Raw genomic sequence first — 12,743 nt, 5'->3', positions numbered from 1 at the left:
CGTGAAACTCAAAGCACTCCTTAGTCAGGCCGCCAGGAATGCTTAAATTTGGCCGTTTTCCTAGACGCGGGTACGGGCTAGTGCAATTTCGACACTACAGATAAATGCAAGCGAACAAACGACATACGAAACATGACGGAAAGCATGCATACCCTCGAACAGGCTTCGCCTCCTTAGCAACCGCGAACAGGCGGAGTAAGTTTTAGTTAGTACTCCCTCCGTTTCAAAATAAGTGTCTCAAGCCTAGTACAATTTTATATTAGAGTTAGTACAAAGTTGAGACACTTATTTTGGGACGGAGGGAGTAGTATAATGTAATCAACGCATGGAAAAGCGTGCAAGATTCAACCCTGAAAAAAAAACAGAAGTGTGCAAGATTCAAAATGAAGGGTTGGGATCTCATCTTCTCGTGGATATATAATTGAGATGAATCCCTGAGGGGGCATAACGACTGCTTATCTTGGGACAGCGATCGATCCATCGTTGGCTGGAAGATCGCACTCAGCCGTGCACCTCGAAGCTGTAAGGCGAGCAATTATCTCACGTCTCTCACGTGAGGACATCCTTTGGGGCCGTCTGATCACATGCCATGGCCATCACCACATGAGTTCACCACCTTGGAGATGATGCCAACACCGGACCCAACCATCTGGGTCAGGAGGGTGGTGCATCCATCACCCATGGAAGGCATGAAGAAATTAGAAGCAAGCTACCCGATGAACTCGGACGTAATATCACCGATTCCGAACACCCAACCGTCCCGTTTGCTAGCAGAGGCGAAGCTGGCAGGACAACAACCTCCTAACGGCCGGCTGCTCAATCATAAGAAACACGACATGTCAACAGAAAAAAAAATGGACATCTTGCGAGTAGATAATTACTGGGGATCAGAGGCTTTGGATAACTAATCGATAACTTGCTTAAAGATTCATACTTACATCGGGCACGATGTTTTGAGTTCACAAAACAATCCTAACTTTAGGACTTTAATTATTATTTACACAGACAACTTGAGCAGCACAATGAGCAGATATAACTGAAATTCCTGAACTAGGATAAATGTGGAGGGGCGCACTACTTGGTCCCTCAGGTGGTTTCATTTGCGGCGTCGGCTTTACAAACCGGGCAGGCGTTCTTCACCTCCAGCCACTTCTTGATGCAGCCCGCATGGAAGTCATGCCCACATTTCAGCTTCCCAAGGGAGTCCTTGTGCTTGTATTCCTCCTACAGCAAGTGCATGCGGATGAGAACAAACTTACCAAACCAGGAATACAGTGCAACGAAATTGTTGGCAATTATGATACCAAGGAGTGTCATCTTACCAGGCAAATTATGCACCTTTCCTTGTCTTGATCATTCTGTGTACGGGCAGAATTACGACAGGCTAGCTCCATCACGCAGCCTGAGATTTTTTCGTCAGCCAGGCCAGTGTTTACATTGCCAATTCGTTCTTCCAACGCCAGGAGCTCCTGTACATGACAATATCAAAAGTTTACATCTGTTCAACATTTTGATGCAGCTGTAGGCTATAAGAAGAGCCTAAACTAATTTGCTCCTTACCTCATAGCTCATGTCATCAATGTCCAGTCTCATGTCCCAGTGAGGATCTAATGCTTCTCTAGATTCGTGGATGACCAACTGGTCCAGCATCATAAAACGCTTCAAAGAGAGTGCAACTAAATTAGATGCAAGTTCAAAATGTATAGAATGTTGGAACAATTACAAGAAAAACTAAACATATAACTACCTCAGCTGCCGATCTTCCTAGGTTATTCTCCTCGATCATCAAAGGATGAAAGCAATGATAGGAATCCCTCATCCTTCTACTCCTTGCACTACCACCATGCCCCACAGAGACGTGCCTTGGCTGTCTAAAAGATGCAGCAGCTTCGGCATGTAATGGCTGGACACTTGATGATGCTGCAGCGGTAGCAGGAGGATAGCTGGGCATGGCAGGTTGATAGCGAGGGTTAGCAGGCTCACACCGAACTGCTCCAGAGTTGGAAGAAGTTGTAAAAGCTGGCGGTGGATAATTGTGGCCAGCGTTATGATGAACTGGTCTAGGAGTGTATCCAATGCGAGCAAATGGTGCACCGTCAGAAGAACCAGGAAGTGGTGGCACAGGAGCACTTATGTTGGTGCTCTGTGGAGCAGGATAGAATGGCCTCTCTCTGAATGCTATGCCAGTGCTTCCATCTGTCCCTGGAGAATGATATAAAAAGTTCTTAGCTTCTTTGATGACAAATCTTTACTAGTGTCAAATTCCAAGAGAATGGGATACCACCAACCCATATTACAATTAACTGGAATAGAGTAGATATTAACTGGTGAAAGTCCTATGCTTGAAACTAGTGGTATGACACGATAGTCTGAGAACTGAGCAATAAGCTCAGTGGTGTGGGGCCACTGTGTGCGCCCTAAGGGTGTTTTTGGTAGCATGTATGACGGGTGTATAGGCCAAAAAGTTCCCTATCCAACCCACTTTTGCTTGTTTGGTAGGGTGTATGGGCTCACTTGGGCTATGCCCATCTGATCCAAAAAAGGGCCTCAGCATAGCTCAGTCGAAGCACCCCAGACAGGCCAGCCGGGTCGAGCGAGGCAGAGAACGCACACGAGAAAATTCTCCCCCCGACCCACGTTGCTCGAACGACCAGCTCTCCCCCTGCCCTTGAGCGACCCCCTCCCCCCTCCCTAGCCGCGAGCTCTCCTGATCTAGCCTCCAGCGACCGCCTAGCTACCCCGCCGCCGGTCCCCGTCCTTCTTCAACCTCTCCACCGCCCCTGCTGAAGGCGTCTACCTCGCCGCCGCCCCGCCCCTGCGCCTGGCCGGTTCTCCACTCTCTGCCGGCCCCCGCCCCTGCTCCTGGCCGGCCTTCAACTCGCCGCTGCCGCCCCTGCAGGCTGTCGCCGCCGGGAGACGTAGCAGATCCGCCCCCTCCTTCCCTTCCTCCGCTCTCCTCCTCCCTTCCCCTTCCCCTACCCCCCTCCTTCCTGCCTCGGCTCAGGAGCCGTGACCAGGGACGCCCTTGTTGCTGTACAGAAGACAGAGCCTAGTACGCTTAATTGGAATATGATAATTTGATTTTATTTACTGTCTATCTTCTGTACAGAGAGCCTACTATGGTTTGGACAAAAAAATTATAGCTGAAATGATGTTGTAGTCAATTACTTCTGTTGAAACTGATGTTGGAATGAGTTACTTTTGGTGATATGATGATGCTTCATTGCTGAAATAATGTCTCTGTTTTATTTCTCAAATTGTTTAGATTATCTCACCGAACATAAGGCAAAAAATCCGTTCATGCAGCCTACCTCATACAGGCTACCAAACACAGTCTCAGCACACCATGTGTTGTCTGATGCAGGCTACCAAACACAGTCTCAGCTCAGCATGCGTGAGTACATACATTGCTACCAAACAGCTGCAGTTGCATGTACTCAGCATGTCTCAAAGGGGAACAACTATGCTAGGGTGGGAATAGCTACCAAACACACCCTAAGCTTCCCTGGGTGTGATCCCTGTGGGATGAATAAACCAGTATTTCTCACCTCCAACTTAGGAATTAGAATGCACAGAGAAGGCTTTTCCTCCGTCACGTCTATTTTTTGTAAATGTTACTCCCTCTGTAAAGTAATATAAGACGTTTAGATCACCAGTTTAGTGATCTATAAATGTCTTATATTACTTTACAGAGGGAGTATATCGGTATACAAAGAGCTATTCTGTCCAAACATGTAAGATATGATCATTTCACCTGACTACCCAAAAGTCTGTACCAAATCTTAGCAGAAGTAGAACACTATGAAAACACATCAGATTAGAAGCATGGCTATAGGGCTTGAACAGCAGAAGTTGAAACTAACCTGGAGGAACAATTCTGGGAGGTAGAGATAAAGGAGCTCTTTCCCGCTGTACTGGTGCACCAAAAGGAGCATTTGCATTTGGATGGTATGGTGGCACATGAACACTGCTTGATGGGCAAGCTGTAGACGAATTATATTCCGAATGGATAGAACTATGATCATGGCGTCCCCTCACATTCCTCTGAGATCCTTCATGATTAAGAAACTGATGATCGTTCCAGTGGCTGGAACCCATGTTTGAACTTATTTGTGGAGGGCAGGTTTCACGAGTAGGAACAGGATTCAGGGGCATGTAACCAGAGATCTGATTATTGGAAGAACTGCCAGGATAATAGCCTCCAGCACTTATACCATCCACAGGATGAGTGATGGGATTTCTCCGCTTCGGTGCAACCCTTCTGTCATCCACATGGACTCCAGGAATAAAACTATCCTCGGATCTACGTGGATAGCTTAAAGAAGGCACATGTTGAGTATTGTATGGTGCATAGCTGCTACTAGAGCTTCCAGCAGGAGGATAACCAGCATGGGAGGCATGCAAGGTTCCAGGGGCTCCAATCTGCTGACCATAAGACTGACCAGTGTAGCTTGAGGATGGAAGTTCATTAGATCTCACAGTTGTAACCCCATAACCTGATGGTCCCGCTCCATTAGGTGCATCACCTCTAGGATGCACAAATAACTTTTGACCTGAGATAAACAGGGTACAACTAAATGAGTTCACCAAAACTGAGATACATGAATAAAAAAAAACAGTTTGCTAGTTAAGTCCATGTACCAAAAGGCGGAGGTTCATTACGTGGCTGGTTCGTACGATCCATTCTTGACATCTGGGAATTGTGATAATGATGCCCAGCCATGACTCATGTACAGTCTGATCAGATGTTTGCTTAATCTGGAAATTTTGAGGCACGGTATTAGTACTTCAGCTAATCAAGTTGCAGCTGCAAATGGGATAACATTTATAAGAAGTGAGTGCATGAAGCATCACAAATGCATAAACTTAAGGGACAAAATACAAGCATTTCAGACCTTAGAACTGTGGGAAGTGAGATTAGAGTTACACGGATCTGAGATAATCAAAGCCAAATGATTCATCAAATGGCAATGCAGTTACTTAATTGGGCATTATAGCTCAGTACCATCACAAGGATCACTGATTTGGAAAATACGATCCAGATATCCAATATATAACTATTGACATGTCCTCAGATACCACATGTCATCCTTATACTAGACGATATTTTCCCATTTATATGGCTTTGAAACTGTACTGAGCTAATTTCCTCTATTCAATGTGGCTGAATACATCAGAAGCCAAAGCAAAAGAACTCAAACTGTGCTGAGATGATAAAGCCAGAGCAAATTTTGACAACAAAATATGAATTGTGTTTTTAAACCAGAGAAAGCAATATCAATGGTTTTGTACCAATCAGTTAAGGTACAGTTACTGCTGGAAAAACTGCACTATTGCTCAAGTTAAGTATCAGAGTATAATGACAGCCAAGGTCGTGGCAGCACCAGGGGTAAGAAAATAACAACAGACTACATGACTGGTTAAAACAATCTGAAGTTACATCTTTTGGAACTTTATATTAATGGCATCTGAATGATCGGCATATTTTTAGAACTAATTTGCAGTATATCCATATGATGCTGACAATGCTGCTCCAGCTGCAGACTATCCATCTTACATATTACATCTACAATCCATGTCAAAGTTCCACAGATAAATTTTACTTGCAGCCATGGTAGAACTTTGGTTGCATTCAAAGATAATGAAAGATGGTGGAGGATAGAAACTTGTAATGAAACAAAGTGCAGTCAGTTAAAGTGATAACTTCAAGAAAATGTCGCTCGCATGCATGTATATTTTAGTGATTATTTGTGAGCAAATTATTAAAGCAAATCTGTTTCTTTTTCTGGAATGTAAACAAATCTGGTTGAAGATATTTTGACTTCATACTAAAGTCAAAAACAATGGATAGTATTAGGATTGTGTCACAATGTTTACAATTTCATATGATTATATTTCCAACTTCATACAGGATAAGTAGCATGAGGATAACATTTGTCTTTTAACGAAGTGATAGAGCACATGATATCAGTATATATACAATGGATAGTATTAGGATTGTGTCACAAACAAATTTCCTGTACTTTTGAGTAAGAAGCAAGAAAAACAGCCTTCTGATTTACATTTTGCCATGACATGTAAGAAAGATAACACCCGAACCTCTGGCGAGCACTCGGTAAATAATTTCAAACAGCGTAAACCTATGGCAAGCATTGCGAAAAATGATAACACAACAAGTAGCCAAAGAAGTTGAAACAGATTACTGATTTTTTTTTGTGACAGCACTCTTCCAATAGTACAGTTATCATTTACATTCTAGGAGCATAAGAATGATCTGACTGAAAATTCAATCTTTACATAGCATGAGATGAGCTCTTGTCATAATGAGCTACATCAAGGGGAGACATGGATAGTGTACATAATACTATAAAAAGGTAAAATAATTGGATGTCTAAGACATAAGGGTAATGCTAGCTATCAGCTCCAGACGAGCCGGAAAATATCGTCAAGGCAGTGGACATAACATGTCAGGTAGAAACATGGCCCATTTAAATAGATAACGTATGTGTCATGTTGGTTCCTCCATGAAGCTGGTGTGCCCTTTTGTTCTGCTTATATGTAGATGCATCTTGTTTCCAACATCAATTGATTTATGTTTGACTAGCCTTTCTCTCCTTTCATTTTCCGATCAAATGGCTATCTGCGAATACATTCTCTCAACGCAATAACTGAGCTTGTTTCAAGGGTCCACCTACCCTCATCACAGCAAGTTCTACGTCTTAAGCTGATTTCTTCTTGGAAAAGCACCTTCAGATCAACTACTTTGGTAGGAACCATTAGGTCTTACGTTCCTTTTCCAGATTTTACACCCATCTATTGGTAAATTAACCATCCAAACCATGACAAGCAAATTGATGGTTCTTGTATGAAGTGCATGCTTGCACTGCTCCAATTAATACTCCAATTGATCATGAAATCCTTCTATGCAGGTTAACAATGGGCACTGGTTCATATACCATCACCAACGTACTTAGTCCATGAAGTTCATGGAACACACCACAGTAGTCTAAACATACTATGTGCTAAGTGTGGCAGCAGTTAGGTATAATTTTCCAGTTCCCAGAAGAGGCACCACTTCCAGAAACCGCATTGGAAGGCCTGACTTGTATGCTTAAGATCTTGCGATAGGTATCACCTTCCCTCACCCTAAGGACAAAATACATTGAGCGTATGCTCTTTCTGAGGCTAAATAGGTCCTCAAATCACATGTCAACTGAAGAGCTCTTCCATTTGACTGCAGCAGTTAGCACATAGCACTTGCAAAATGAATCAAGGAGCCCAATGCGCCCAATTGTTTGACCTTAATGTGAGCTTGATTTTGGTAAATCAAGAAGTCAAGCAAGAAAATAAAATTTTCCTTTACTTCGCAGGATCAACTAGTACCTGCAATATTATTAGTAGCTCAGTCCAGATGAAAAGGTATTAACGCACAGGGAAACAAGACTTTTTTGACTATACTAATATTTCGAAGGATCCAAAGCTATCATCCTCCACAATAAATAAACTTCCCTAGATTCACAACTTAGTAGGAACAGCAAATAAACTGGAGGAGTTAGAGAAAGAAAGGCCAACAAGAACCCATCAAAGCTAAAGGCAAGGTAGTATGAATAGTGGTACCCGTGGAAAGGGTTTGTGACCACGAAAAAGGTGGCAGCACCCATGGAATAAAGTTTAGCACGAGGCTAGCTTCCTACTTAGTTGTCGGCTTAAATCTGTAACTATATTATTTCTCAAACTATTCACTAACCTGGGTACCAGGCCATCAGATAATTGGAGGAAACGGCAATTGCTTACCCAACCTAATTCCCACAATTGCCCAAGTTGAAGTCAAACAAACAACGAAACGTAATCATGGCCCCAAATATTGAACTCCAACTCTAACAAATCTTAATCGCTGCTTTGAAGAATGTGGCTATTTTGGAAGCCGAATCTCACTATAACCTGCATTTCCACCATAAGAAATAACGGTTTGTGTGCCATTTCTGACTATATAAAATACTTTATAGATAGTGTTTAAAACATCAAAAATAAATACCTGAAGATGCAGCAAGTGATGTAGAATTTCATGCATAATCATCAAAGGGAAGGACACCAGTGGTGTGCTCTTAACATATAAAGCATTTCTGCCTCTAAGAATAAGCAGAGGCTGTACAACTTGTATGCTCTGTTGGGTGGAACTTATACACAACCAGTGTCCATGGCACAATGGAAGAGTACCTTCCATGATCTAACGGTAGTAGGATCACACGATGAAGGTACACTTGAAGGCTGAGATCTAGCACGGGTTATACATATCACATGATCTTTTTCTTGTGATCATAGAGATAGCATAAACTATATTTCCATTATATAAATTTAGATGCAGCATTCTTACTCTCCATTCTCACATATACAAGAAATTGTGACCGCTAACCTGATTTTTGAGCAACAAAAATCAAACATAAATGATCAAAATTCAGATAGCTCGTATTAAATAGTGCGTGGATGGTTTTAGATTGAAAATTGGAGCATATTTTTACTGGTTGCTGTTATCCAGGAAAAAAACTGCTAGCAAAAAACAAATAAATAGAAACAAAAAGATTTTTAGGTAGGAATCAAGAAAGTTTCCAAGGGCTTTAGTGGGCAGGTCAAATACATACAGGTTTCATGAACTGAAAAGAGTAGGAACTAAGAAGAATGGTGAAAAAGATACTGAACTCGTCAAACATGATCAACTAGCCATTCTATCTGGCAGCATCAACTGAATAATGGACCTGGTAATCTAAGAAGCACCGATACGGCAAAACTTGCCCATTGGCTGTCGTGACACTGCAGGATACGAGGATACGCCAGGATACGCATATCCCATAGTATCCCACAATTTGCAAATAAAAAATTAAAAAATACAGGGACACAGCTGGGATACGTGCATGATACATTGGGGACGGTCGGCCAAAAAACAGCTACAGCCCAATACCAAACCCTGTTTTGCAGGTGTCGCATGCACGCTCTCCACAAAAGAACGAGCTGCCCCCAGCCTCCCAGGCAGCAGCAAATGGGCCGCCACCGCCGCCGCCTGGACTCACTGCTGCCACCGTCGACTCTACCAGCGACTGCTACCCAGCTGTAGCAGCCTCTCCTCTCAACGGCAGGTAACCCAAGTTCCCAATCCCAGCAGCCTCTCCTCGACCTTTTCATCTTTTTTCTGATTTTCTTCCATTGAGCTGCTGCTGCTGGGCGCTGGCTGCCGCTGCTCTTTGAATGCTTGATCTGCTGCTGCTTGCTACCTATGTTGTGCTGCTGCTGCTCGCTTGACCTTGAATGCTTGTGCTACTGTTGAATGATTGCTACTTGGCTGCTTGCTGTTAGGTAGCATGGCATCTGGGAGCGCCACCGCCGGTAGGCAATCGTCTGTAGGTGAGAGTGAAGGGCGGCCTGGTCCTGGTGCTGTAGATCCTTAGTATCCTCTTCCTCTGTATTCCCAGATAGGGGTAGTATTTCTCATTAATTTTGTCTTAACTGTATATTACATGACATATTTTTTATTTATTTTATAATATACTCGCTGTGTTCCCGAATGGATGATTTTGGAAAATGCCGTATCCTGTGTTCCCGACAGGGACTCCCCGTATGCGTATCGCCGTGTCTCCGTCCCCGTATTCGTGCTTCTTAGTGGATAATGGCCAACCTACCGAAGGATATAATAGATGCGATGGTTCAAAGAGACGACCATTGGGCGAGTAATGACCAATTGACCATTCACAGCACAGCATGTGTTGACATCAACCAGTTTTGAGTTACAAACAAGAGACAATACAAGCCTGGCCGCCTGGGTAGTGAGGTTGGAATGGATTAGGAGCATTCATGTTTACAGAGCCTGTTTTTTCCTGGCACAACTAGCCCGATCTTAAAAGCTCGGTCTAATTCTAATTGGGTCATTGAACCAACCAGAAGTCAGACTGAAGGCCTGACGTCAAGTAGTGAAGGAACACATGGCCAGAATCAGAAGCTGAAGCATGATATTGCTCTTTGACAGCATTCTGTTTCCCCAAAAGATCATAAAAGGTACCATGGTGAAAATACAGGGTCAAGAGCGAGGAGACTGCTACGGTACAATCAAGCAAGTATCATGCCAAGTCAACTGTACCAACCAAAGGTGATCACAGTTCACAGCTTGTATGAGATCAACGAGTCGAGGGTACAGAACCAAACAAGCTGTGACAGAGAGATTACAGCACATTAAGAGGGGGACATTGCGCATTCACGGAGACCGACCCTGACTCCCAGCCTAAATCGCACGATCACAGGAGCTCAGCACAGTCCGGGAGCAGAATCAACCAATCGTACCGCCTAAAACCACGCTCATCCCGTCAATTAAAAGAGCACCACCTCAAATCCCCCCCCCCCCCCCCCAAAAAAAAAATCGACCTCAAATCTCTCCTCTATCCCGCAGCAGCCCCAGAACCAACCTGCGGTGGCCGATCAACCGCCGGAAACGGAGTCCCCGGCCAGGAAACCGCCGATCGAATCAATCAATCTACTCCCCGCGCCGAATCGGCGGCACGCGACGGGATTGAGCGGGGTTTGGGGATCGGCGGAGGCGGTATTACCTTGGCCGGCGGCTCGAGTCGACGCGGCTGGCTGCTGGTGGCCTTCGTCCTCCGCGCGCCCCTCCTCCCTCTCCGCCCGCTCGAGGAGGAGAGGGTTTGGTCTTCTGCTTCTCCGCGAACACGCAACCTCTTCCTCCCTTCCCCCTCTGAGAAAATGAGGACTGCTGATTGAATGAGGTGGTGGTGGTCTGCTTCTTCGGGGGAAAAGGCAAGGGGCCCGACGGTATTTATAAGGGGAAGGGGAAGGAAGAATATTTAGTTGGTTGCGGGGTGGGGCCACTTGTCTGTGAAAGTTAGCGTGCTTTTCTTCCTTTCGAGTTTGGAGTTGTTTTTGGACGGGTGATTGGAGGACAATTAAATGTGTTTTTCGTGCTTGGGAGTTGACGGGCCCACGTGTCATTGCTGTGGTGCGGGAAGGAGCGCGGTGTGAGCCGAGTCTAGACCAATCTTTGGAACCGCCTCTCTCTCTTAGAAAAAAAAAACTCTTTTGCCAAGTTTCATATATGAATCGGCTCAATTTGCAATACTAAGTTTCAACCGCCTAAACGGAGTATTAAGTTGCTGGAAATATTAGCATTTTTTTCTATTAGAATAATCCACAAGTAAACAATAAATATATTTTTTGCGAAACAAGTAAACAATAAATATGGCAACCACAGTATGCAACTCATATCGATACCTAAGCAGGTGAGCACATATAGTACATAGAAACATCTATGAACATAGCATGTACAGCTAACACATGAACGAATAAATGAGGGATTAACAAATCATACCCTTCGGTTGGCGAGGACAACGTGGCGGCGACAGCAGCAACCTCGGCATCGTTTGTGGCCTTGTTCTTCTTCTTGGCGGCGGTGGCCATGGTTTGTAGGGGTAGTGGAAGCAGAGGGGGACGAAGACGGAAACGGATCGGGAGCAGTCGTGCCGCGACGCTCCGCAAAAACCTTATTGCGGTTCTCCCGGGCAGGATCTTGAACGACAAGGTTCCGGAGGTACCTGCGATACGTCTCCGTCGTATCTACTTTTCCTTAACTTTTTCCTCTTATTTTGGACTCTAATTTGCATGATTTGAATGAAACTAACCCGAACTGACATTGTTTTCAGCAGAACTTTGGGCGGATTTTTAGCAGAACGTCATACCATGGTGTTGTTTTTGTGCATAAATAAAAGTTCTCGGATTGGAACGAAACTTTGGGCGGATTTTTTATGGAATAAAAGAAAAATACTGGAGCCAAGAACCACCGGAGGGGGTCCCTGGGGGAGCACAACCCACCAAGGTGCCCCCCCTCCTGGCACGCCTAGGTGGGTTCTGCCCACCTGGTGCCCTCGCAAACCCTGATTTCAACTCTATAAAATCCTATTTTTCGAGAAAAAAATGAGGGAGAAAGAATTATCGCGTTTCACGAGACAGAGCCATTGCCACCTCTTGTTCTTCATCGAGAGGCCAGATCTGGAGTCCGTTTGGGGCTCCGGAGAGGGGGATCTTCGATCTTCGTCATCGCCAAACCATCTCCATCGCCAATTCCATGATGCTCCCCACCGGGAGTGAGTAATTCCTTTGTAGGCTCGCTGGTCGGTGAGGAGTTGGATGAGATTCATCATGTAATCGAGTTAGTTTTGTTAGGGCTTGATCCTAGTATCCATTATGTTCTGAGATTGATGTTGCTGTGACTTTGCCATGCTTAATGCTTGTCACTTTGGCCCCGAATGCCATGATTTCAGATCTGAACCATTTATATTATCACCATTATATCTATGTTAGATCCGATCTTGCAAGTTATAGTCACCTATTACGTGTTATGATCCGTATACCCCGGAGTGACAGTATTCGGGATACATTCCGGTGATGACCGTAGTTTGAGGAGTTCATGTATTCACTATGTGCTAATGCTTTGTTTCGGTTCTCTATTAAAATGAGGCCTTAATATCCCTTAGTTTCCATATGGACCCCACTGCCACGGGAGGGTAGGACAAAAGAGGCCATGCAAGTTATTTCCATAAGCACGTATGACTATTTACGGAATACATGCCTACATTATATTATGAACTAGAGCTAGTTTTGTATTGCCCTAGGTTATGACTGTTATATGATGAATATCATCCAACGAATTCACCGAGCCAATGCCTACGAATTTTCCACATATTGTTTCT

The 12,743-nt window shown here is 44.3% G+C and overlaps 1 protein-coding gene across 2 annotated transcripts; it reads right to left on the bottom strand.

Annotated features, from left to right (window-relative positions):
• Positions 1-895: 895 nt before the first annotated feature.
• On the bottom strand, positions 896-10,808 carry LOC109750748 (uncharacterized). Of its 2 annotated transcripts, none has more exons than XM_020309699.4 (7): positions 10,590-10,808; positions 4,642-4,758; positions 3,864-4,553; positions 1,748-2,202; positions 1,561-1,659; positions 1,323-1,469; positions 896-1,224 (listed from the first exon to the last, which is right to left on the bottom strand). In XM_020309699.4, the coding sequence occupies exons 2-7, from the start codon at positions 4,721-4,723 to the stop codon at positions 1,087-1,089; spliced, it is 1,611 nt and encodes a 536-aa protein (XP_020165288.1). In that variant the 5' UTR covers positions 4,724-4,758; positions 10,590-10,808; the 3' UTR covers positions 896-1,086. The 2 variants fall into 2 exon arrangements, with proteins under 2 accessions (XP_020165288.1, XP_020165289.1); XM_020309700.4 differs by having other exon boundaries at positions 4,663-4,758; positions 10,590-10,790.
• Positions 10,809-12,743: the final 1,935 nt, after the last annotated feature.

The sequence above is a fragment of the Aegilops tauschii genome, chromosome 1, assembly GCF_002575655.3.
Source record: "Aegilops tauschii subsp. strangulata cultivar AL8/78 chromosome 1, Aet v6.0, whole genome shotgun sequence".
Taxonomy (NCBI): Eukaryota; Viridiplantae; Streptophyta; class Magnoliopsida; order Poales; family Poaceae; genus Aegilops; species Aegilops tauschii.
This window is presented reverse-complemented; position numbering and strand designations above follow the sequence as displayed.

What these genes read in the sequence shown, in the direction of transcription:
- LOC109750748 (XM_020309699.4), bottom strand. Translation starts at nt 4,723, where the DNA reads ATGGCTGGGCATCATTATCACAATTCCCAGATGTCAAGAATGGATCGT. An exon ending in TCCCAGAATTGTTCCTCCAG is followed by an intron (nt 2,203 to 3,863) that starts GTTAGTTTCAAC and finishes ATCATTCTCCAG; the next exon opens with GGACAGATGGAAGCACTGGC. An exon ending in TAGGAAGATCGGCAGCTGAG is followed by an intron (nt 1,660 to 1,747) that starts GTAGTTATATGT and finishes CTCTCTTTGAAG; the next exon opens with CGTTTTATGATGCTGGACCA.